At 48.0% G+C, this 26,202-nt stretch overlaps 1 protein-coding gene across 29 annotated transcripts in view; it reads left to right on the plus strand.

The window, feature by feature from the left end:
* The window catches only part of CACNA1B (calcium voltage-gated channel subunit alpha1 B), a 299,842-nt gene that overhangs the window by 226,497 nt on the left and 47,143 nt on the right, over nt 1-26,202 (plus strand). For 16 of the 29 annotated variants that reach the window (XR_005259272.1, XM_038156186.1, XM_038156187.1 and 13 more), the window contains 10 exons: nt 89-195; nt 4,079-4,090; nt 8,808-8,904; nt 11,444-11,604; nt 12,649-12,786; nt 13,604-13,805; nt 15,407-15,571; nt 16,570-16,680; nt 16,842-16,925; nt 21,595-21,600. Coding sequence is in view for 28 of the 29 variants with exons in the window: in XM_038156186.1 (XP_038012114.1) it covers nt 89-195; nt 4,079-4,090; nt 8,808-8,904; nt 11,444-11,604; nt 12,649-12,786; nt 13,604-13,805; nt 15,407-15,571; nt 16,570-16,680; nt 16,842-16,925; nt 21,595-21,600 (1,083 nt within the window). In the remaining variant the exon portion in view is untranslated. The remainder of the gene's footprint in view (nt 1-88; nt 196-4,078; nt 4,091-8,807; nt 8,905-11,443; nt 11,605-12,648; nt 12,787-13,603; nt 13,806-15,406; nt 15,572-16,569; nt 16,681-16,841; nt 16,926-21,594; nt 21,601-26,202) is intronic. The other 13 variants (XM_038156201.1, XM_038156212.1, XM_038156198.1 and 10 more) reach the window with 3 other exon arrangements.

Here is a 26,202-nt window from a genome sequence, read left to right on the forward strand (position 1 = left end):
TTGGTCCAGAACCTTCTCCTGCCCCTTGGCAGGGTGGATTTGGGCCATGTTTTATTAAAACTCTTCCTTTGCTGGGTTTTCTCTGCAGATGATTGACTTGGGGCTGCTGCTCCACCCTGGCTCCTACTTCCGTGACCTGTGGAACATCCTGGACTTCATTGTGGTCAGTGGGGCCTTGGTGGCTTTTGCCTTCTCGTAAGTTCATTTTCCTCCTCCTCCCAAATCCCAGGGAATAAGTGACAGAGGGGGCAGGAGGCTGGCACAGGGACAGTGGCTGTGTGATGTTTGTGGCTCCATTTCTCAGTGAAATGTTCAGTTCCTGACCTTTTTCCAGGGGATGGGAAGAAAAGAATAAACCCAACCACATTTGTGTTGTGGAATCTGGAGAAAATCCTCCCAGCTTTAGGCTGAGTCCATTCAGTGCTCATTCAAACAGACAGACGGGATTTTTGTGACTTTTTGGCCAATTCTTTTCAGGAACTCACTCTAACACTTTGTGGCAGTCCAGTGTCTCCAGTCAGTGATTGTGAGAATCGCTCTCATTTTGAGAAAACACTTCAAGAAACCAGCTGATAACTCTGTGAACTCTTGGCAAACCATTACTTCCAGAACTGTGGATATTTATTCTGGCTCACAAACCTTTGCCATTTCTCTCCTTTTCTCTCCTCTCTCTTTACTTCCACTGAATTTCACTCTTAGTGCTCCCTCTCTCAAACCCAACTCTGTATTTAAAGAACACCCCACGTTCTTCTTTCATGTCATGGAGGATTTTGAGCAACAAACACAGACAAATAACTCCTTAAAAATTAAGATTAGCTTCTCATCCGAGCCTTTTTCCTTGGAAACAACCAGAGGAAGAGCAATGCAGCTCCCTCCAACCTTCAGGAGCCGAGCCGGAGAATGGAAAGAAATTTTCCACTCGGATTGTTGTTTGCAAATCCTTTCCTGAGAAACAATGGGAGAGACCTGGAAACAGGCAGCGGGACTTGACCAGTTTAATCTTCTGCTAAATTAGCCCCGAGCAATTAGGGGAATGTTCAGCAGCCCCGCACTCCCCGGTTTGTGACACGATGATTAGAGGAGAGGAAATTGTTTCACTTGCTAAAGAGAATTAGCAGCTAATGAGAAAAGCACCCACCTTTGTCAGGGAGCCACGGAGCGTGGCTGGGCTGCTTTAGATTGGCTGAAATTTTTAAAGCAGAGCCAAATCCCTGCTCCTCTCTCAGCTCTGCACAAAAAAAAAAAAAAAAAAAAAAAAAAGCACAAAATGTTTGCCTTTCTGGTAAAATATTCCTCAGCAATTTTTCGTTTTCTGAGCTGTCAAAATTTCTGTCACATCGAGGCTGTGAGATTTGTGGGTTAGATCTGCTTTTCTTCAGTGCAAATACAAATAAATACAAATACAAATAAATACAAATAAACCGTCTAAGTTAAATTGACCAAAAAGTGGATGGACAGCATTGGTATTTTAGGTGTGATTTTTGGGGATATTGAAATCTGGGCTGTGCCTGATCCTTCACCAAATTAGTCAGGTCTTGGAGAAAATCATATCCAACATACTGTTTTCAAAGAGGTGCTGCCCTCCTCTCTTTAAACATTTTGTCCCTCAATAAAAATCTGATTTTTAGAGGAGCTGATTGCTCTGTCCTAAGCACAATTGTCTTGGTGAATGTCCTGCTCACCTAAAATTTAACATCCAAAACCAAGCTGCCTTTAAAGCTTGACTAGACATGTGTGGGGTTTTATTTCCCTGCACATGAAACATATCTATGGAACATCTTTCAGAAGTAACGGAATTCAGCCAGACTGAGTTAATCAAAAATTTAACTTGAAAAAGCCATGTAGCAACATTAGAATTTAACAAAGCTCATCTGAGTTGAAGAGAAGTAGAGAAGACAAATAATCACAAAAAACAACACAACCCAAAGCCGGGGGTTCCATGAGAATTTCCCTTTTCCATCAGGAATTCAAACTTCCAAGACTGATGGGAGAAGGGGCATTCTGGGAGCCCTTCAGAGCAGCTCCCTGTGCTGTGAGAACAAACCTCAGGCTCTGCCTTTAAAACATCCTCTCTTTGAACACCATCTTCTTTTGAGGGAGATTTTCCTTGCTCGAGTTATGGATTAAAATGAATAATTTTTAATCTTTCCAAGGTTTTTGTGCTCAGATTTTCTTCTGTTGCTCGTGTTGGGCCATGAATATCTAACAGCACCTCATCAGCCTCTAAATGAATTACTTCTACATCCCCTGCCTGTGCTTTATAATAGGTGCCCCAAGCTGCTTTTATTTTCCACCGTGAGTGAGTCTTGAGCAGGGTTTTACAGCCAGGGACTGCATAAACCCTGCCTAGTTACTGTCTCCCAGATTAAAGTCAGACAAGCTTATTTGTGAGACTCGGGAAAATTTGAATTTCTTCTGTGATTTTTCTGCTTTCTGTAAGCCCTGCTCCTCATCCCCGTTCCAGGAGGCAACATCCAATCCAGGGAATGCCTGCAGCCTCCCTGCTGGAGCCCAAAAGCTGGAAAATCAGTCCTTCCTAGGAAATGACTTCTCCCTGTTCCAGTTCTGAGTCCTGACAGGGTAGAGAGCCATGACTTAGGCCCAGCTCCTGGTTTGGTTAAGCCAGATGGACATACACAGGCAGCTGAATGTTGATAATCCCAGAAAGGCAGTCCTGGAGTCTCTTTGTTGTTCAATCAGTTGTATTTTTCCAGCAAATCCTACAGCCCTGTCACCCTCCTCAGTGTCACTAAAAATGGGATTTAATGTGGCTGTCACCACTTTGTTTGCAAGAACTCAAACTGCCACATGCAAGGTGAGATTTAATTCATGTTTTTGGCCTCCTGGCTGTCCACTGAAGGTGATGTGAACCAACTTCTTGCCGATTAACCCATCCCTAAAAACCCAGGAGTAACAGAGCTCCCTGAACCGCTGCCATCTGCAATATTGCAGCAGCCTGTGTTAATTTAAGCATTTGAGATGGTATCAGTCACTGGTACAAGACTGATCAAATCCAGCTCTCAAAGCAGCTATGGGTTTTCTTTCTGCCTGCAGCTCTTTAGAAGCAGCTCTGTGGTTAGAAAAATAAAAAATAAATTTCAAACTACACCCCCGGAGTGATGCTGGGAACAATAATATGATGCTGATAATAACAAACTAATGTCTTCCATTCAGCAAAGCATTTCAAAGAGAAATCTCTTTCTTTTTCTGGAGATAAACATGCCACAAACACCCAGACACGTTTGAGTCCTTAGGGAAATGGAAGCAAACAAAAAACCCGTGGAAACTTGTCACCAAAATCTCTCAGCCCCAGGTGTAGAATGTACTTGGGAGGAACAGCTGAGGGAGAGCAGCAAAGATTTGGCCTGGAAAAAATTGGAACAGAGATGCCCAGAATTTTGGGATGCTCTTGGAAAAAAACAGTCGAGGTTATCCCTCCCAAAGTGGGAGAGAAGAGATGTGGAGGTGTTTTTCCCAGTGCAAGGGCTGATCCAGCAGGGAATGTGTATTGTATTTGCAGGGACCCCCGTGGCAGGGAGGCATGATGAATCTGACTCCATCTTCTCACAAGGCTAATTTATTACTTTATGATACTATATTATATTAAAGAATACTATACTAAACTATGCTAAAGAATACAGAAAGGATACTTACAGAATGCTAAAAGCTAATAATGGAAACTCGTGACTCTCTCCAGAGCCCTGACACAGCTTGGCCCTGACTGGCCCAAGAGTGAAAACAACTCCCAGCAGAATGCAATGGAACAATCACCTGTGGGTAACAATCCCCAAACACATTCCACATGAGCACAGCACAGGAGAAGCAAATGAGATGAGAATTGTTTTCCTTTTCTCTGAGGCTGCTCAGCTTCCCAGGAGAAAGATCCTGGGCGAAGGGATTTTTCAGAGAATGTGAATGTGACAAATGTGGGATTTCTGTGCAGAGCCCTCCCTTCCCCGCTGGTTTATCCTGTGGGGTTGGTGGGAGTGGGCCAGGGGCTGGGGGATCTCTCTGATGTTTCTGTTTGTCATTGACTCTGCTCTTTCTTTGTCTTCTCCTCGCTGGAATCTCTCTCTAGGAGTTTCATGGGGTAATATGTTCTTCCTGTCTCTTGCTGCTCTGTTTTGCCTGTCCAACCTGTGTCCACACACTTTGCCACTGTGGAGACAACCCAGCCATGTTCCACCCATCCCATCGACCCCTCTATCCCTTTACTGCTCATTATCCAGTGAAATGTATTATTTTTCCTCATCCATCCTGATTTTCCTTCAGCAGAGATAGGAACAGACTAAAATCCAAGCCAGGGAGTCAAAAAAACCCCACGTGGAGATATATCTGTACCAAAAAGATTTGAGGGGCTGACTAACTGGGCACTGAGGGGTGAGGTACAATTCATGAAAATCTTAATAACCTGGTTTAAAGAAGCAACTTGAGTCTCTTTTAGAGGATTTCACCTCCAAACAGCCAAACTGGAAGCTCCAGGGCTAATTTAGTGCAGTGTGGGCAGTGTGACCCAGCTGGGATCCAGGCTCTGGTACTGGGGAAAGTCTCTGCCATGAAAACAGAGCTCAGGCAGCTTTCTGCAGGGCTGATTTGTGAAGAAGGAGGTTCCAAAAATTGTATTTAACCCTGTGCAAGGGGCAGTTTTGCTGTCAGTGCAGGGGCAGGGTGGGAGGCAGAGCTGTGTCCTCTGTCCTCACATTCCAGGAGCTCCAGGGAGATCCTCCACAGCGAGGAGAAGGATGCCAAGAAAAGCCTTTGATGGGGTCCAGGAAATTTGGCACTTGGTTCTTTCTTCTCTCTAGGAAAGCAGAGGATTTAGGGCAGAAAGAGGGTGCCTTTGTGCTTGGGCAGGGTGCAGTGACCTCATTTATTCTTCCAGGGAAGAATTCACTCTGCCAGGAGGATTCCAGGCAATCACAGAAGGCAGAGGCTCCACCTCACCCTGAATTTTTGATGCCCTGACTCTGAGGGGGTCCATGTCACCTGAAATCAGAGCTGCTGGCAGCAGCAACAGGAACAAGCAGCTTCCATTTGAAAGAAGCACTAAATTTTTAAAGGCTCTTTTATTTATTAAAGGGAGAAAAGGCTTTGCAAAGCTTTTTAAAAATATTCTTAATGTTTTAAATAAACATGCAGCAAACTGACACAGAAAACAACTACAAAACAGCACTGGCCTAATGCACCCAAAATTGATCCAATGCAATTTTTTTGGATAGAATTCTCTCTCTTTTTTTTTTTTTTTTTTTTTTTTCTGTCTGCCTTTATCCTATGCTCTTCTTCTTCTTCTTCAAGATTCAGCTCTCCTGCATGTTGCAGTTGTTATTCTGCAGTCAATTAAAACCTTGTCCTTCCATGGCAATTTATTTTTGTTGTGAAGAATATTCAGGTCAGATGTGTGCTTGGATACACCTTTTGACTGAGTCCAGCTCCATCTGGACCTTTTATTTTCTGGGACATCTGGCTTTGTATGAAAGCAGGGAAAAAAACCCCAATGTTGGCAGAGAGGGTTTTAAAAACACCCAAACCCAACCCTGAGGGTTTTATTTGACAGAAGAGTTGCAGAAGATCCTTTTAATTAAAATGCAATTTGCATCACTCTGGGTCAGAGCACCAGGAAAAGCTTTTCCTATAGCAGGGACCTTTCTGTGACAAGAAATGGGATTTTTTTTTCCTCAGGATTCTCTATATGGCTCAGAGCATAAATCCCATTAAGATTTAATTGGCTCACGCTCTTTATTTGCTTAAGTGCCTGAATGGAAAAAAAAAAACCAGTCAGCCCTTCTTAGTGTCCTCTGCTGAGGCAGAAGGAATTCTGTGTGACTGGAGCTGTCTGCCCTCCACCTCTGAGCTCGCTCATCCACGCCTCTCCCATTCCAGGGAAAAGCAGCAGCCAGGATTTGCTCTGCCCCACGTCTCTTTAACCTTCCTGGAAACATTAAACCTACAGAAATTCTTGCTTCAGGCGTGGAGCCCGCCCTGGGAGAGCAGAGCAGGGAAATGTCTCTGTTCTCGTTTGCACGAGGCCTCATTAGTGCAGTTGTTAATTGGCACAATAGCAGCATGGTAATTGGGGTCTCCTGGAGTCAGGAGAAAGCACCACGTGGGAATATTCCAGGGTTCTGAGTGAGCCCAGGAGAGCAGAGCTGAGCTTTGCAGTGCGGGCAGTGTGACCCAGCTGGGATCCAGGCTCTGGTACTGGGGAAAGTCTCTGCCATGAAAACAGAGCTCAGGGAGCTTTCTGCAGGGCTGATTTGTGAAGAAGGAGGTTCCAAAAATTGTATTTAACCCTGTGCAAGGGGCAGTTTTGCTGTCAGTGCAGGGGCAGGGTGGGAGGCAGAGCTGTGTCCTCTGTCCCCACATTCCAGGAGCTCCAGGGAGATCCTCCACAGCGAGGAGAAGGATGCCAAGAAAAGCCTTTGATGGGGTCCAGGAAATTTGGCACTTGGTTCTTTCTTCTCTCTAGGAAAGCAGAGGGTTTCTCTACTCTCTAGGAAAGGTGGAGGTGCTGATGTGCACAGCAGAAGTGTGGCTGTGGCTGGTAGGGATGGAGCAGAGCTCTGGGCTCGCTGTCCCCGTGTCCCACCCCTTCCCTGTCCTGCTGCCCCAAGATGCCACATGGCCCTAAAGGGTCTCTCCTTCACTCCTCCCTCAGCCCTCAGCTCCCACCTTCCCTGGCTGTCCCCAGGAGCAGTGCAGATTGGCTTGGCCTGGCAGAGGGGAGAGGTGCAGGGAGCAGAGGGGACAGCCCAGGGGATGTGGTGGGAACTGAGGACAGGTGGGATCTGGTGGGACATCTCCTTGGCCATGACCCATTTCCCCTTTTGCTTCCCTGCTGCCATTCCCATCCTCCTAGAGGCTGAATGAACTGTTCTGCAGCCAGGACACTGCTGAGAGTCACACCAGGGAGCTACAGGTCAGCTGGTGGCTCTAGTGACAGCAAGGTGACCATGACAGGGACACTGAGCTGAAAGCAAATCTGCAAAGCCAAGCCTAGGCCAGACCTTCAGCTCTGCTAAAACCTGACAAGAAAGGCAGAAAAACTCTGCTGGCAGTACCTTCATCTAGAGCAGATCAAGATCTCTAATGAGAATCAAATATTATTTTAAAACATATTTAATATTTATTTTGTGGTTTTAAATCGGTCCTGTAGCTCTGGGACTAAATCCAATGCCTGGGTTTAGAGCCATGTCAATGATCAGGGGCCACCTGGGATGGATTAAAATGGCCCTAAAAGAGCCCTGAAGGGTGAGAGAGGGAGGAGATAGGGACCTGTCCATACTATTCCCCCTCTCCTCCACTTCTACTAAATCTTGTGGCAAGGAAATTTCTCCTCAAATGATACACGCTGGGATACAACCCACAGCCCTCCAAAATTCCTGTCTCCCTCTTACTGCATTTCCAGATAACTGCAATGCCTGGGAACGGGACACAGGGACTGGAGCTGAGGCAGGGGTGTGAGTTTGGGTTGGAGGTTCTGGTCCAGCCTTACTATTGAGTAGTACGGGGTTAGCAGTGAGTTCTTCTTCCTTTGGAAGCGGATGGATTTCTGAAAATTCCCTTTCCAGGGCTGAGCAGGCTCAGCCAGCCACAAAACTGGGTGGTTTCCTCCACTCTTGGTGCTCCTCCCTCAGCACAGGATGTGGGGCAGGGTGGGGGAAGCTTTGCAGTCTTTCCCAAACCTCCGAGGGTCTCTTGTGCCTCTCGTACTTCCATTATTTCCCTCTTGGAGAAGAGGAATGTCCAGCAGCCTGGAGAGCACAGAATAGGTGTGTCAGCATCTGTCCCACACCTTCTTCATTCCCACCTGTGTTCCCTCAGCGCAGTCCCAGACCCAAATCTCCAGCCATGAATAAAACTGTTCCAGATTTCCATCCCATTTTCCACTCCATATGGAACAAAGGGAATGTCATTGTTTTGCCGTGGGGTTGGAAGAAGATGTACCTGTTGTCTTCTTGTGTTTCTTTATTTTGGAAGTGCACGAGGAAAGGAACTCCGTTGTTCCTCTAAAACCCCTCTTGATGTTAACAAGAGGAACGTTCTCGACCTTGCACTCGGTTTTAACAAAACCTAAACCCCAAATGTGACTGACAGCACCTGCATGCCTGAGTGGGGAGTTGCCCCAGCACTGTTCCAGGCATGTAATATATTGTCATATTACATGTTCCTGCATGGGATTGGTGGCATGTCCTCCATGGGAGACTCAGGGATGTGGGAACAGGCTCTGACCCCCAGGAGAGCTCTGTCCCTCATCAGGAAGGCTCCCAAACCCTCTTGGCACAATGTTCCTGCCAGAGAAGTGCACGGAGAAACACCCCCTGCCTCATCCAGAAACACCCCTGGCCTCATCCAGAAACAGCCCCTGCCTCATCCAGCTGGGAGGGAAGAGCCTTGTGTGGCTTTGTCCCTTCTTCTGCTGGGAATGGGATGGAGGAGCTGAGCTTCCTGTCCCGGTGCTGCTGCCCTGTCTGGGAGTGTTGTCCAGGTGTGGAGTCAGGGCAGGAAGGGCCCCTTGTCCTGGTGAGTGGCTGGGAGGTGACAAAGCCTGGCCAGCATGTGTGGCTGAGCCCTGCCAGGACCCTGTCCTGCCCCAGCCTTCTCCTCTGTGCTGCTGGAGACATTCCAGGTGAGGTTGGGTCATCCTGCCTTCAGCCCTGGTGAGGATGGACACAAAACCTGTCAAAACATCCCCAAAACCAAGCAGTTCCACCACCAAAGCCAACCTGGATACCCACAAATACCCCAGTGAGTGGCCCTGGGAGCAAACGATTCCCTCTGTTGTTCTTGTGCCTTTTTCTCCCTTGCAGAGGAACCAAAGGCAAGGACATCAACACCATCAAGTCCTTGCGAGTCCTGCGCGTGCTCAGGCCTCTGAAGACCATAAAACGGCTGCCAAAACTAAAGGTTAGAAAATAACCCAAGTTTTTCCTTCTGTGGAGGTTTCTGGCTGATCTGAGTAGAAGTTGGTGTACCCCACTTAATCCAAGTTGTTTCTGTTGGTTTTATTTCATTGCAATGAATCTTTTTGCCAGATGAGCACAAAGAGCTGGGCAGATGTTGAGCAAATGTCAAGCACTTGGGTGCTTTTGCAAACATAGTGGATAATGTTGGGGATTCTTGTGAATCCAAATGAAAATAAAACCTCTACAAATAGAAAAAAAATGCAAATAAATGAAATTACAGTTCTTAAGTGGGATGGTCTTCAATGTGATAAAGGAGAAAATGCGGTTCGAAGGGTTTGGCTTTCCCCAGAGAATTTAACATGAATATTGCAAGGTTTTCCACAGGCTGTCCAAAGAGATTTGTCATTGCTATGGGAGAAGCTTTAATTTATTCATCTTTCTATTAAAGAATCCATAGTTCAGGGTTTTATCACTAGAGCACTGATATTAAAAAAAAAAAAAAATTAACTGCCTGCGATTACTCATCCATCACCAACGATGTGAGGTACAGCCAGGCCCTGCAAAGAGAGAATGGAAGGCGTTAACAAAACTCAGTAATTTCTGAGATTAAGGGACTGTTCAATACCTTTTGTGGGCTGTTTTCTGTGAGAGCTGGGGAAAAAACAGTGAAGGATTTGGAAGGGTGAAAATGTGTTTGATAATTCCTGTTTTCACATCAATATAAGGGTCAGCTGTTCTGTAGATTTGCTTTTGTCTGAGCCCACTATTCATGCTTAAATAATTTTAGTTTTATGCTCACTAAATTCATCTAAATAGAAACATTAATGTTGAACCGTATAGAAATTTCATGTAGGATTTCTGGGCTGATCAGAGGGATTTCCATCAGGATTTCTGGGCTGATCAGAGGGATTTCCATCAGGATTCCTGGGTTGCTGTCTTGGTTTGAAAAGACAGGTGTCTGCTAAGGAAGGCAGCAGCCTCTCTTGAAATAGAGAATATAAATCCCCTCCCTCTGAACTGTTATAATTTTGAAATTAAGAGGCTCTCAGGTAAAGATATGGGAGTAAGAATAGCAAAATTTACTAGGAAAATTGAAAATACAAATGCAGTAGTACAAAACAAACAAAAAAAAAAAAGCACTGCCAGAGTCAGAGCAGGAGCTGACCTGCTGTGGGTCAGGGTGGTGGCAGCAGTGCCATTCCATGGTGGCTCAGCCCTCCTGCAGTGCCAGCTGTGGTTCTGCTGGAGCAGGGATCCTGGACAAGGCTGGAGTTTTCCTCTGAAGCTCCAGGGCTGCTGGAGATGGGCCTGCTCTCCCTCTGGGAATGCAGGGAGAAGAAAGCTGCTCCTCTGGGAATGCAGGGGGCAGAGGCTGCTGTGCTGTTCCAGGCTCAGATTGTATCCAGGTAGGAATGCTTGGCTCCTGCCCTGAGCGCAGCATCTCCCCATGGGATGATGGAATTTGATCAGCCATGCAGGGACACTCAGTGGCCCTAAACAACAGATTCCTCCCCTCCCCCCCTCCTGGAGAGAGGATAGGTCCTGGAAGAGACAAAGCAAACTGCCCCACCTGGTCTTAAGGGCTGACCCATTAACAGAAGATAACAATACCAGCCACGTCTCACATTTGCAACCTAATACAGTTGCATCAGGAGTGTAATTCTGTGAATGATTCACTTCCATTCAGAGGAACAGAAGCAGGATTGTACGAACCCTGTGCTTGGGCAGGGACTGCTCAATTTCTGGTATTATGACAAACTTCTGACTAAAATGAAACTGTAATGAATCAGGGTCTCATAACCACGTAGGAAATGGATTTGAGGAGTTCTTTGCAGGGAGGTTGGGAGTGCACATGCTGACTACATTAGTCACACCTCATTTTGAGAGACAGCTCTTTAGAAAAATATTTATTCAAAGCATTTGGTTGTTTTGTTTCTGGTGTTTTTTCCTTATTATTCCAACAGTTTTTATCCAACCACTGGAATTAAAATCAAAACAAGTGCAATTTTCATTTTATAATGAAATGTTTGCTCAGGACTAATATTGTCTCGACAAGCTGTGATTGTCTTTACAAATGTTATGAGCAGCATCAGAAAATTCAGTGGCACAGCCGAAGTTGTGGATAAAGCAGGAGATGAAGGAAGCTGAAGTTATTCCTCACAGCTTTGGGAAGTGTTTGGGAAGCAAAAATCCATTGAAGCATCCATGGGTGGTGGTGAGATGGGTAATGAGTCCCAAATGAGAGAGATTTAAGTAGGATATTGGGAAGGAATTCTTCCCTGTGAGGATGAGGAGGCCCTGGCACAAGGTGCCCAGAGAAGCTGTGGCTGCCCCTGGATCCTTGGAAGTGTCCAAGGCGAGGTTGGATGGGGCTTGGAGCAACCTGGGACAGTGGAAGGTAGGAATGAGATTATCTTCAAGGTCCCTTCCAGCCCAAACCTTTCTGTGATTCCCTGAGTGTGGTTAAATGGTGGTGCCAAGATTTTGGATGAACTTTTCATTTCTTCCCAGCCCTTGACCTTGTCCCCCTGCACCCCCAGGCTGTCTTTGACTGCGTGGTGAACTCCCTGAAGAACGTCCTCAATATCCTCATTGTTTACATGCTCTTCATGTTCATCTTCGCCGTCATCGCTGTGCAGCTCTTCAAGGGCCGCTTCTTCTACTGCACAGACGAGTCCAAGGAGCTGGAGAAGGACTGCAGGTACAGCTGGGAGCAGGGAATGTGGCAGGGAGCAGCTTCCTCCAGCTCCCAGGCTGGCCCAAAGGCAGGGATTTGCTGAGTGGGAAGAGTCTCCTGTAAATAAGAGCAATAATTCATCACAGGTACCCTGGAGGTGAATTTTCCCTTCTTTTTCTTTAGCAGCTCTGTCATTCCTGGCTCTGATCTTCAGGATACAGGGGAGACAGCTTCTTTCCTGGGAAAGCCGAGTGTGATGTTTGAGAAGGGATTGTGATAGTGTGACTCCTCTTTCCACCTGTTGCCTCCATTCTTAGAGCTCTTATGAATAAGAAAAACACACTGAATAAATAATCAGAAGCGTGGGACGTTAAAGAGCTACTAATTAGCAAGGAGAGGGACAGGATGTGAATATCTTAAAAGCCCTGTCATGCTTTGTCCTTCCCAGCAGGCTGGCAAGGTGTGTTGTGCATCTCATTAGCTTTTTTCTTGGCACCCAAAGCACCTCCTCAGCACTGTCCAGCTCTGCCTGTCCCTCTCCTGCTGCCTGGCACCTGCAGGGCTCGTCCCTGGTGGGGTCCTAGGGGCTGTCACTGCAGTTCTTCCTTGGAAAAATGCAGCTAAATTATGGAAAGGAATGTGAAATTACAGAGTAGGGTAGGTTGGAGAGGGTTCTCCACATGACAAGCTCCTCAAAGTGGGATACATTTAGGAATTAGATCCAACCCTGGAGTAGGAGCCAGAGATGTTTCCCCATCAAGCAGAAGTTTTCTGTAGGGTCAGACAATTGAGGGGCAGGCATGGTGTTAATGGCTGGCTTTGCCTAATGAATGAATGAATGCCCTGATTAAAATCTCTTTCATTTTCAGACCTCAGGTCCAGTTCCCATGGCTAGGACTGGCTCAAAAATTGGCTTTTACCGGTGTCATGGACTTTGAGGGAGTCCCTTTGTCTTTAACCCACAGCACAGTCCAGACTCTGCTGCTGGGGCTTTCCAACACTCCTGAGTGCTAAGAAATGCCTGATCTGCTTTAATTATCTCATTGGCTCCAAATCTCTTTTTCCTAGGGGTCAGTACCTCGATTATGAAAAAAATGAGGTAGAGGCACAGCCCAGGGAATGGAAAAAATACGAGTTCCACTATGACAACGTGCTCTGGGCTCTGCTCACGCTCTTCACCGTGTCTACAGGGGAAGGGTGGCCAACGTGAGTACATGGCACTGGCAGGGGCTGATGGAGCAGGTAAAGCAGGTCCCCAAAGCTCTGAGGGACAGCAGAAATAAGACCTGGGAAATAAGAAAAGTCTTTTATCAGCTAAGTTTTGTGTTATTATTGGGTGAACCAGCAGGCAGAGCTCTGCGTTTTTCTTGTTGCTCTCCCGAGCTTGCACAGGGATGCTCAGAAAGTTTTCAGTTATTGCTTCAGGCTTTTGGACTCACACACCGTTGTCAGGGGTAAAACTGATAATGGAAATGGTAGAAAATGAAGGGGAAAAAGTGTTGTTAGCTCTGCTGAAAGTGTGCTGGGCATGACAGGCCCCAAATGACATTTTCTGTTCAGCACATGACTTTATTTTGGCACACGTGAAGTGCAGTGTGTGGCCAGGGCTTCTCCGCCTCCACGTTCAACTCTTTCATAAAACTAAGACTAAAGACATCAGCCTCCCTTTTCCAGTCCCTCACTGTGTTCCCCTACTTGGATGTCATCAAGACCTCTCTTTTCCCACTCTTAACTCCATCCCTGTTGACCAGAGAAGAGAAGCCAGATCCAGCTGGATCCTCTCCCCTTTGGGAGGTCAGGGGGGATCAGTGGATCTGGGCACAGCAAATCTCCACCATTCTGCAGAATGGTGAGAACAAAGGGTTTCCCTAAAAATATCCTCAAGGAAAACTTCTTCCCAGCCTCGTGGATGGGAGCAAGATTTTCCTGAGCATATGTGGAAAACCCTGCACGTGAGTGAAGGCCAGGGAGTGATTCTCAGGGATTGTGCTGACCTTTCCTCTCTCTTTGCATTTGCTTGCAGTGTGCTGAAGCACTCGGTGGATGCCACCTACGAGGAACAGGGGCCCAGCCCTGGCTACCGGATGGAAATGTCCATCTTTTACGTGGTGTATTTTGTTGTCTTCCCTTTTTTCTTTGTCAACATCTTTGTGGCGTTAATCATCATCACCTTCCAGGAGCAAGGAGATAAAGTGATGTCAGAGTGCAGCCTCGAGAAAAACGAGGTACCCACCTCTTCTGACTCCAGAGTTGGTGTTCCTGGGGCTCAGAGCTCCTGGGTACTGGTGGAAGGCCACTCCCCACTCCCCCTGTGCTGGGGGAACTGGAGAGCAGTGGTTATTGGAGGGTGTGTGGTGTAAAGACCAAAGAAATGAGTGGCTGTTTCAGCTTCTGCATAAAACAAACCCCAGGGAGAGTCCCCAAGTGCTTCCTGTTGGGAACCACTGTCACACATCCCCCTGGACCACACCACAGTGAGGATGGTGAGGCGCTGGCACAGGCGGCCCAGAGAAGCTGCCCCTGGATCCCTGGCAGTGCCCAAGGCCAGGCTGGACAGGGCTTGGAGCAGCCTGGGACAGTGGGAGGTGTCCCTGCCATGGCAGGGATGGCACTGGATGGGCTTTAAGGTCCTTTCCAGCCCAAACTATTCCATGATTTTATGTTTGCTTGAGTGTGGAGGGGTAGAAGGAGGCAAGCCTTGAGGCCAGACCTCAGAAACCAAACTGAGGTTCAACTGCTGTGGCTGCCCAGAAGAAAACTCCTCTTTCCAGGATGGTTTTGTGCCTGGCTGGGATTTTTCCTCCTGGCTGCAGCCAAAAGGAAATGCCTTAACAAGAGTGTAAGACCAGGGAAGAAGAAGCTGTGAGGCTTTTCTTTAAAGCCCCCCAAAATACCATTGTTTTCCACTCAGAGACCTCCTGAGCTGGTTTTTCTTTAGTTACTGGCATCTGTTAATCTTCCTGCCATGGGTGTATCCAGTTTTCTTCTCAATCCATGCAGATTTTTAGCATCTGCAGCATCCTTCCTCCAGGGTCCCACAGTCTCAATGACCTCGTTTCAGAAGAACCATCTCTTTTCATATATTTTGAAACTGGAACCTGATTTTTGATGAAAAGAGATGAATTTTTAAGTGATTTTTAATTAGTTCCTTGTTTGTCTGAATGAACAAAAAGTCCAAAATAAAGCAGAATATTTAGAGAGCATTACCCATGTTATTTTCCAACTGAGCAGAAAGTGATTTCAGACTTGTAAATTTTTATGTAAATTCAAGATGAGAAAATGCTCCAGAATCAAAACCTCTTGTAGAAAGCAATTTTTATCAGTTTTATATTCATCATAAAGTGAACAGAAATAGCCAGTGAAGGGGATCTCTGAGAGTTCCCCCAAGTGCTTTTGGTGGATAATTTATTGGTAAATTCAGTTCTCATTTTATGAAACAGTCTGAGCTGTTTGAGTCTTGCTGTGTGTGAGGACACACCCGAGTTCTACAACACTTTAAAAAAAAACACAAATAACATTCCCAATCCTCTGGTTCCTACAATCGCCCATCAGGAGGGATCAAAGTGTTTTTTGAAGTGGGAAGGGATCAGGACCTGGGAGGAGCAGGGCTCTGATGGAATGTGGTAGGACTGAAAGGGGCATAGGAAAGTTATAGGGTAAATATTCCGGGAAAATGGATCAGGATTTGGAGATCCTGTGCTGCATTTTACAGCAACAGTCAGTACTCACTTGGCAAATGCTCTGCTCACTCTCCCAACCACATCCCGACGGATGAAGATTTCCAGCTCTTTTTGTGGCACCTTTTCATCCCCTTTTTGTTTTGTAGAGGGCCTGCATAGACTTTGCCATAAGTGCCAAGCCCCTGACCCGCTACATGCCTCAGAACAAGCAATCCTTCCAGTACAAGATGTGGAAATTCGTGGTGTCGCCTCCCTTTGAATATTTTATCATGGTCATGATTGCTCTCAACACCATCGTCCTCATGATGAAGGTGACTGGGATCTCCCTGAATCTTGGGATTTTGGGCTGTTGGTTGGAGAGACTCTCACCCTGAGAGCTGGGGGGCTCAGCAGAGCAGCCACCACCCCCCGTGTGCCTGGTGGGATTCCTTTGGCCCGTGAGGGAGGTGGATTAGCTGGGATGAGATCCCACCCGTGGGGTTCTCTGCAGAGTGGTGGTTGGGCTCAGCCCCTTTGGTGTGTGACCATGGGATGGGAACTGGGATCTGCAGGTCCTGATCTCCAGCCCAGCCTGAGCTTTCTCCTGCAGAGCAGGGTCTTGGGGCTGCTCAAAGTCCAGTCAGGCCATGGAAATTCAAACTGAAACGGAGTAGGTTTAGATGGGATATTGGGAATTAGGAATTGTTCCCTGGCAGGGTGGGCAGGCCCTGGCACAGGGTGCCCAGAGCAGCTGGGGCTGCCCCTGGATCCCTGGCAGTGCCCAAGGCCAGGCTGGACAGGGCTTGGAGCAGCCTGGGACAGTGGGAGGTGTCCCTGCCCATGGCAGGGGGTGGGACTGGGTGATGTTTAAGGTCCCTTCCAACCCAAGTCATTCTATCATTCAATTTTGGAACAGCATCAGGCTCCTGGGATGTGATCCAGAGTGGAGGAAGAGACACAGGTGGAAAATGTCCCCTCCTATCCCTTGCCTGTCTTAGAGTATCTCTACAGTCAAGGGATCCCCAGACTCTTAGTGGAAGAAACAGTTCTGCACTTGTCCTCTGGCCTGGGAACTGCCCTTCCTCCCTCCTGGTGCATGCTGTGCTTACAGGGGAATGGATGTCCCTCAGCAACAGTCGCCACTGCTGGGGATATTCCAGCTGCCCCCTCAGTACAGGATGGAGCAAGAGAGACAGGAATAACTGTGTTGTAACCCCAAATCCCACTTAAAGTCAGCACAGAATCCTGACTAAAATGAGCAGGAATCAGCTGGGCAAGGTTTTACTGTCAGTGATCTTCCAGTAACAGCCTTTCTTCCATCCCCCTTTAGTTCTATGATGCTCCAGAAGCATATGAAGAAATGCTGAAATGCCTGAATATTGTGTTTACATCCATGTTTTCCATGGAATGTGTGCTGAAGATCATTGCCTTTGGTGTGCTGGTAGGTTCCTGCTCATTCCCTTCCACCTTTCTCCTCTCTCGATGAAATGCTCACGTTTCGTGACGTGCATTTAAAAACAAATAAAAAACTCCCTGACCTGTACTGGCAACAAGAAAATAACCCCTGGATCCCTCTATTCCCCCTGTGTTCTCATTTGGCAGAATTATTTCCGAGATGCCTGGAATGTCTTTGATTTTGTCACAGTGTTGGGAAGTATTACTGATATTTTAGTAACAGAGATTGCGGTAAGTACAGTTTGCTCAATTTATTTCATTTATAAACAAAGATGTGCCCTGTCAAAACACTGAACCTTCTCCCTACCAGCCTTATTCCCTGGAGCTGCCTCTGGGAGTCATGATGGCCTTGGCTGACCCTGTTCCATGAGCTCTGCTTTTCCATGGAGCTGAGCACAGCTGTCTGCCCCAAAGAGGGAAGGCTCTGATGAGAAGCACAGTGCTCTTGACTCTGCCAGGAAGCAGCTCCCTCTCTCCTGCAGCAAATTACTCTATCCCCAGGCCTTTTCTGCCTGTTCATGGAAAAATCCTGATGAATTTAGAGAGGGAAAAGATCAACGGGATTCTGCTGTGTTAATGTGGGAGGTTTTTTGCAGGCATGTGTCTGGCCCTGGGGGTTCCTGCCCAGTGGGGTCACGGGGCCGGGTGAGGGTGAAGGGAAGTGACAGGGACACAGGGAAGGGAAGAGGTGAAGAGTCTGGACTGGGGGAATGTTCCTGTCACAAAAGCTCTGTGGGGCAATGAATAAACAAACAGCTTTCACATAGGATTTCTGGCCAGCCCTGCAAGGGCTGCTGTCTCCCTGCTAACAAGCCTTGTACATCTCACAAAGTGGCCAGACTCATCATTAAATTCTGAAGGATTTTTCCATAAGGGCACCCAATGTCTGTCTCAATCCCTGACAGTCTGATATTACCTGATGTATAAATTGCTCCTCTCCTCTCCCAGTGCATGTTGTAGCTGATGATGTATCAGAGTGTGATGAATTTGAACTTGACCATAACTTTTTTTCCTCAGTCCGAGGGTTTGCCTGTAGATCTGTTTTGTGTGTGCTCAGAACTGTGCTCCCCATGTTCCTTTACAGGTGGTGGTGAAGACTATGTGACTGTTTCTAACAAAATGCATTTTTATTTAACCTCCTTGGTACAAAATAACGCACAACCCCCCAGGTTTTCCTCCCCATACAAATGATGTTCATTATCTGCTGGTGGATCCTATGTTGTAGGCTTTGGATTTTGTTTTCAGTGCAACCAGGCTGTAGTTACTCAGCTCACCCTCTCTGAGTGCTGTGGGAAGGCACAGGGTGCTTGTCCCCATTCCTCAACCATGGGTTGTGTTTTCTTGCCAAGGGCACCCAAACTTTTGCCATGGTTTGAAAATTTGTGAACACATTTGCAAGTCAGCCACAAACAGACTGAAGCTTTTCCTGCCCCATTTTGGCCACTTTTCCTGGGAGGAAGCAGCACGGACAGCCCACACAGGGTAAGGGAGCCTCTGGTTGCTCCCAGACTGGTGTCTTCTCCTTCACGAAGGTTTCTACTTCTCAACACCAAGCCCACATACTGCTAAAATCCTCAATTTAGGAGCTGTTTCACAGGCAAGGAGCAGCCACAGTGTTGCCCTTCCTTGGTCAGTTAATGGGACATTTGCCTCTCCGTCCAGCTCCCACAGGATGGCCCAGCCAGGGAACTGGATCAGGCTGGGCTCTGAGACCTTTCAGCATCAAAACCTTTGCAGAGTCATGGGAATTACCCCTAAAACCCCAACAGGGCTAAGCTCCCAGGCACCCATGTGCCTTTCCCTTCTCCTCCCAGGTGGGAAAGAAGAGGTTTTTTGATTATAAGCAACTGGATCCATTCAGTAGTAAAAGAAGATTTTCTGAAGGAAGTCACCAGATTCCCCTGGCAATGTCCAACATGGAGCTGATGACAAACATCTCTCATATAAAAGCCAGATGTCCCCAGGACCACTCCAGCCCTGAGCTCTTGGTCCTTTGTGTCTCTGCTCTCTCTAAATTCTCTCCCTTCTGCAGCACCCAGGAGGGGTTGATCTCTTCTCCCAAGTAAGAAGCAGCAAGGCAAGGGGGAAACAGCCTCACATTGCTCCAGAGGAAGTTGAGGGTGGATATTAGGAATGACTGCTTCATGGAAGGGATGGTCAGGCACTGGAACAGGTGGAGCCCCCGTCCCTGGAGGGATTTGAAAGCTGTGTGGATGTGGCACTTGGGAACAGTGTTTAATGGTGGCCTTGGCAGTGCTGGGGGAATGGTTGGACTCGATCTTGGAGATCTTTTCCAACTTGAACAATTCCCCGATTTCTGTATAGCCATCAGATCTCCTTCCCTGCTTTTCCCTTCAGACAGAGATTGCCCATGGGTCATCATCCCCTGCCACTTTTCTTTCTAAACTTGGTTTTCAACACTTCTTTGATGCAGTTCCTGCCTGCTCTCACTCCAGCAACCTCCATCCCCACGGGACAGCCACCAGCAGACGCTTCCTTAAGCCACACACATCCATGCCAGCCTCCCACAGGGACAATGGACAGGGACCAAAGGGATCTGCACAGTGCCCTGAGCAGCTCAGTTTGCTTGCAGAGGACAGTGATGGCCAAGCCTGAACACCCCTGCTTTGTTCTGGCACTGGGTGTTGGCAGTGGTGCCCTGAAGATCACACTGATAATGGGATTGATAATGGGATTGATAACAGGGTTGATAACAGGATTGGTAATGGCAGCTGGCCATGAGGGATGCCCCTCATGGAATTCATTCCACTTCAGCCAGTTGAATGCGGTGGATGTGGTCTTGTACCAGGCTCTCCACTGCCACTAAAACCTTCCTGCCCTCAAAGCCAGGCTGGACAGGTCTTGGAGCAACCTGGGGCAGTGGAAGGTCCCTGCCCATGGCAGGAGGTGGAAGGAGTTGGGCTTTGAGGTCCCTTCCAACCCAAACCATTCCAGGATTTTAAGATTGTCTCCTTCCAGTCTTGAGGATGGGAAAGCAGCAGAAGGATGCAGCCCTGTTCCTGCCCAACGTGGCCAGCTTTGGGATATTTTGTTAAACTGCAATTTCACCTGATTTAAACACTTCCGGTATTGAGAACCTGTCGCCACAGGCCCCCAGCTGGGTGATAATTAGCATGGACTCCATGATTCTCAGAAGGTTGATCAATCACTTTTTTATACTACACTTATTAAGAAACCCATCACCCTTACAGACAGTCACAACACAGGTGGACCCAGTTGGTCCTTCAATCCAAACACCATCAGCAGTGGCCAATCAAGAATCCACCCTTTGGTGAACAAATCTCCCTAACACATTCCACATGCTCACAACAACAGGTGCAGCAGGTTAAGATAAGAACTGTTCCTCATTCTTTTCTCTGATCTTCTCACAGCCTGTCCCAGGACAATGCCTGGGAAAGTCTGTGCCTGCTCTCTGTGGCCAGAGGGCTGCCACAAGAACCAATGCAGAAAAATGAACCAATAGAACCAGCTGGATCCAATTTTGAACCAACAGTTCCAAACTAGAACCAAGTTTAGAAAAATGCAGGAAAAAGGGGCTGAAAGAGCTGAGGCAGAGGTGTGAACATGCAGGGATGGAGGCGAGGAGCCTCACTCACAGAGCACAGCCCAGGTGTGGCCCCTGCCCAGCCTCTTTCTCTTTGCAATTCCAGGTAGGGCAGAGCAGGAAATAAAGGCTGGGGATGAGCTTCCACTCAGCTGCTGCTGAACCAGCCCCACCTCACCTTCCTCAGGGCACTCTCTTGGAGCAGGGAAAAAGCAGAGAGTAGAACAGCTCTTGGATCACCAGTCCCACAGCTGTGTCCCCAGCAGGGAATGGCCCTTTCTCCATGTGCCTTCCTCAGCTCCAGCCTCCCCTCCTCAGCTGGGCAGCGTTTGGGGCAGCCCCTTTAGTCCCTCCAACCCTCCTGGCAGCCATTCCCATGGAGTTTCCTCAGCTGGGAAGTCCAGGTGACAGCCACAAGGTGACCTTGACTGCCAACCTGCAGCTGTCCCTGTCCCAGCACCCTCCAGGTCCCCATGGAGATGTTTTCTAGGTGTGACACTGAGCTCAGGCTCACAAATAGTTGCCACAGCACTGATTTCCTCCATATTTTCCAGCTAGAAGTGTTCTCCAAAGGTAAATAATCCTGGGTGGCCTCACCTTGAGAGACTTGACTACCACCAGCCTTGTTTGGTACCTTTAACCCTCTTACAGGTTAAAACAAAAGGAAAAGAAATGTGTGGATTAATTGCTTTGTTTTAATTTTCCTGGTCATGTCACATGTAATTTACTTTGTGATTGTAGTGGAATATCTATTTTTTTATTTCCTCAGGCAAAAGCATGAATGTCAGTTTTTTTACCCTCAGTAATTGAGGGAAAAGAGGTGGGATTAAGGAAAAGGCGTCCTTGTGGACACAGTCGGCCTTGGGAGGCTGAGTGGGTGTTTAGCAAACTGACATCTATTTCTATGCCTGGAAATATAAAAAGCCATCCTGAGAAGTGTTTGTGAATTGTCTCCAAATTTGCATTACAAACTGAAATGCAAATAACAACTGCACTGTCTGTGTTACCTCAAGGATCTCCGAATCTGTTTTGGTTCGAAGCATTTTTTATTTCTGGAGTCCCCATAAAATAACACCTCCCCCGATAGCCCAACGGTTTTTTTCCAGTGAAATTTTTCAGAGTTTCCTTTTTGCTTGTCCTGATTACTCATTTTCTCTTTTGTTTCCTGTTTTTGTTCCTTATTTTCCTTATCTACCTGCTGAATCACGCCATCCAATCAACATACAATGCGAAAACCATGTCTCCGTCTGTATGTTGTGCACCTGCTGCTCAAAAAAAATATAAAACTTTGTAAATAATCTTGCAAATATCCATCCATGACAACATCACATATAGGACACGGTTGGTTTCATTGAATTTAAACAATTCTTTAAATTCTCTGCTTTGATTTTCTCTTGTTTTTCTTTGATTTGATACGTTTTTGGTTTTTTTTTTGATGAGAGTTCCGATTGCACTGGTGGAAAAGCCTCACTGCAGCGTGCCCCAAAGTGGCTTCTGCCCTGCACCTCCCTGCCTGGGCTCATTGGTGACCTGAGCAGTTGCCAATAGCCCGTCCCTGCTCCCTGTGCCACCCCTGTCCAAAGGGGACACTGCCACTTGCTTTATTTCCGTGGGCAATGGGAGGAGATGGCGAGGGAAGGATGTTCTGCACCTGGAAACGCTGGGGTTTGGAGGTGGTGGTACCAAATTCAGCTCTCTGTAAGTGGCTTTGGCTTCTTTTTGGATGAGAGGATGGAGCTTTCTGCTGAAGGAAGCACCTGACAGCCTTACAGGGGTTTTAACCTATGTATTGTAAGGCAAAAATATTATTGGGGTGATGGCACACTTGCTTCCCTTAAATCAAAAATGATGGGAAAGAAGGATCTTAAATTTGAAAATTCTCTGTGACACCAATCCAAAGAAGAACCCATTTTGCCACCATGGTGGACACAGTCACTGGATGCAAACCCAAAACCCCAAGTAAAATGAATAAGTCATGTTATCACCAGAGCTGAAAAGTACCAGGAACCAGATCCCACTGGGAATTCAGTGCCAAAATGCAAATTTATTCCAAAAATGCCTTTGGAAATATTGCTCTTTATCTTTGAAAATCACCAATTAAACAAAAGAGAATCCATAAAGGAAAATGCAATCAGAAAAAAAAATATATTTCCATTCTTAATTATTTTGGCTATGGTTGATAACACAAATGAGACCAAAAGCTTCTCAAAAATCCTTGCTCAGCCACCTGACACCAGCTCTTGGATCTGTGAACATCCACGTTTCCTGTTGCACAGTTGCTGTTAAGAAAGAAATCAGGGTGAATTTTTATTTCCAGGCTGCGCAGAAGCTCCATGGATGTTCATGGAGGGTCCTGGGGGGAATTTTCTGCTGGCATGCAGAGAAAAAGACAATGTATAAGTTCAAACCTTGCCCAGTACAAGCCAAGAAGGGAATCCTCCATGGTGCTGGATCCCTTCCAGATGTGTGGGAGCAGTCAGGATAAATTTGGAGATTGTCTGCTGCACACCTGGCCCAGGCAGCACAGAAAAGGGCTCTGGCCTTAGTTGTGAACATAAAAATAGATTGGGGAAATATCAGTTTGCTAAATTTTGGCTGCTGTCCCTGTTACTGGTCAAAGACTGAAAAGCTCATCCTGCACTTTGTTAGGATTGGGGTTGACATTCCACAAAAACAGGTCCAGGCTCCTTCGTCCAGGTGAGGACTTTGGAGCACCACGTTGTCCTCTGGAGGTGCTGCAGTGACACATCAGGAGCAGCAAAGCTGAGAGGAATCCTGGAGAGGAGGAACCGAGGGCAGAGCTCCCCGGGGCTGCAGCTCCTCCCGAGGGGCAGCTCCCATCTCTGCTCTGGGACAGGGACAGGAGCCAGGGAACAGCTGGGGCTGGGCCAGGGCAGCTCAGGCTGAGCTCAGGGCAAGGTTCTTCCCCCAGAGGGTGCTGGCACTGCCCAGGCTCCCCAGGGAATGGGCACGGCCCCGAGGCTGCCAGAGCTCCAGGAGCCTTTGGCCAACGCTGCCAGGGATGCCCAGGGTGGGGTTGCTGGGGGGTCTGGGCAGGGCAGGGGCTGGGCTGGGTGATCCTGGTGGGTCCCTCCAGCTCAGGACAGTCTGTGATTCTGTCAAGTAGGGAATGAAGAGAGTTCTGGGCATCACACACAAAATAATTTTCCAGCATTCCTGACTCAGGATGGAAGGACTGATAGGAAGTCCCTCCAAAGGCAGAGTCCTTGAGACACAGACGAGGGTGGCAGAAATCTTCAGCATCTTAAAAGCAGCACTGGATTCCCCAAACTCCAGATGAAGCCAAAACCTTGTGCAAGATTCAGGAAAACTTCAGTGCTGGCAATACCATGGATATTTATATGGGAACTCAGTAAATTCCTCATCAGTAATTTCTTAATTAATTAATTAATAAGGTGCTTTTTGTTGATGCCAGATGAAGAGAAATCCTAAAGCTTCCTGAGTGATCCCATTCTTGGCTTGGTCAGATGCCTCTTCCTGCAGCTCCTTCTGCATCCCTGTGGACAGAGGGAGCAGCTCCTGAGCTGCGCAGGAAACCACTCTGCTGCTGAAGGCACTGGGGAACAGATGCAGGCAGTGCCTGTGCCCTGCTCTTCATGGCTTTCCTGCTTTTCACTGTGGAAAACTCTGGAGCCCCCAAAAGAAGCAGGACATGGAGATCCTGGAGTCCAGAGGTGGCCATGGAACTGCTCCCAGGGCTGGAGCCCCTCTGCTCTGGGGCCAGGCTGGGAGAGCTGGGGGTGCTCACCTGGAGAGGAGAAGCTCCAGGGAGAGCTCAGAGCCCCTGCCAGGGCCTAAAGGGACTCCAGGAGAGCTGGAGAGGGACTGGGGAAAACACATGGAGGGAGGACACAGGGAATGGCTCCCACTGCCAGAGGGCAGGGATGGATGGGATCTTGGGAATTAGGAATTGTTCCCTGGCAGGGTGGGCAGGCCCTGGCACAGGGTGCCCAGAGCAGCTGGGGCTGCCCCTGGATCCCTGGCAGTGCCCCAGGCCAGGCTGGACAGGGCTTGGAGCAGCCTGGGACAGTGGGAGGTGTCCCTGCCCATGGCACGGGTGGCACTGGATGAGTTTTAATGCCTCTTCCAACCCAAACCATTCCAGGATTCTATGAAAACAACCTAAGAAAGGGTAACAGAGCAGTCTCCCATGGTGGGACAGTCTTCAAGGGCAGCTCCTTATCAGAGGTGTTTATTCTCCCTGTTGCTCCACTCTTCCCAGTTTTCTTCAGGGATGCATGGCCCATCTCGTGTTGTGGGGAGTGGTGGCAGTGCCTGGCCATGCCCAGACCCCCGGGCTCCCTTCAGTACCAGCCCTTCCTTTTTCAGGAAAATAGTGACAGGCCAGGGAGGAATGATTTTCCAAACATAATTTGTTATTTGTCAGATGGATGATAAAATCCTAAAGCTCTGGTGCCTGTTCTGAGCAGTGTGAGCATCTGTGCAACAGGAAAGTGAAAAAAACAAAAAAACCTGGAAAGGATGACTTTGATAACCCAGACATCATATCTGTGCATGGCACAGAGGTGGCTCAGTGGGAGGAGAATTGATGCCAAAAACTGTTTTACCTGAGAAATACAGCAATGTGGAGTTTCCCCTTTGGCTGCATGCCATCCCAATTCCTGCCTGGAGAGTTGAGGTGTGGGAGGATGGGTTTTGTCTCTGGGGTGCTGAGGGTGCCACACACGTGGAGCCCTTGCAGCCCCCACCAGCGTGGGGAACTGGCCTCTCTCTCTCCGGGCAGTGCTGAGAACGGTCCTTTGGCATCCCAGGGTGTCGGTGGTGGGGGATTTTCCTGGGTTGGGAGTGGCTCCACATGGAGCCAAGGCTTTCACTGCTCTTTAGGAAGTGGCAATGCCAGAGTAAAATAGGGAATGTGGGGGGGGAAAAAAAAATCTGTGGACTGTTTGTCCATCTAAATCTCAGGGAATGGGGCGTCACAGACATAACTGCCCAGTCTTGAACCCTTTTCCCATTTCTATCCCTTTTCCATGGTAGCACTGGGGTAGCTCAGCTTGCAGGGAGCCCAGCCCAAAGCAGGTGTTAAACATTCTGGCAGCTGTGATGATGAGGTTTTAGCAAAGCCTGAGCAGGACAACGTTCCTGCTGCTGGGCTGCAGGTATGTGAGAAGAGAGAGATCCCACAGGATCCCACAGAGATGGATTCTGTGCCCCTGCTCCTCCTTGGAGCCTAAGGATTGTGCACAGGAAAGATCTGGCTTGAGCGTTGCTCTGAAGTTAAAATCAGACTTTCAGGCCCAAGTGCTGCCAGCATTACTCATGAGGGCTGCTCCAGTTCCTGCTGGTGGGGAGATTTTCTTGATTAAAAGGGCTCATGGTTAAACCTCTGCCATGCCCTGGGCCCGGCTCACAGTGGGAAGAAGAACCTCACTAGTGATGGTCCCCATTACCCAGCTGGGCCCCAGCTCTGCCCCAGGGCCCCTCACCTGGCCCTGCCCTGCTCAGGTGAGTGCAGCAGGACTGTTGTGAAGGGAAGGTAAGCTCTGTGAAAACAAGCCTGGAGCTGATGCTGAGACCAAGTGGACATTTTCAGTGCCTGTTCTGCCCAACCCAGGGGAATCCTCGCTCGTGCTTTGCCTGCCAGAGATGGCTTCTGTTGCTGGCTTGAATGAGCTCAGTGTTGTCTGCTCCTTCATTGAACATTCCTGTGCTTTTCTCTTTTCTCTTTATTTGAAGATCGAGTCTGATTTTCGGTCTGTGCCTAACTCTGAGCTGCTTGTGTTTTTAACCTGAGAGAAACCGAGTGCATGCCTGAGACTGAGTTCTGGAGCTCTTTGATGGGATTGGTGGAATGCAATGCTAATGGCCCCAAAACTGAGCTGGCATTGAAAGAATCCATAGATCCAACAAGCCCCCCAATTTCAGCATGAGCTCTGTAGCCAAATGAACAAGAAATGTGGG

Source organism: Motacilla alba, chromosome 17, assembly GCF_015832195.1.
Source record: "Motacilla alba alba isolate MOTALB_02 chromosome 17, Motacilla_alba_V1.0_pri, whole genome shotgun sequence".
Taxonomy (NCBI): Eukaryota; Metazoa; Chordata; class Aves; order Passeriformes; family Motacillidae; genus Motacilla; species Motacilla alba.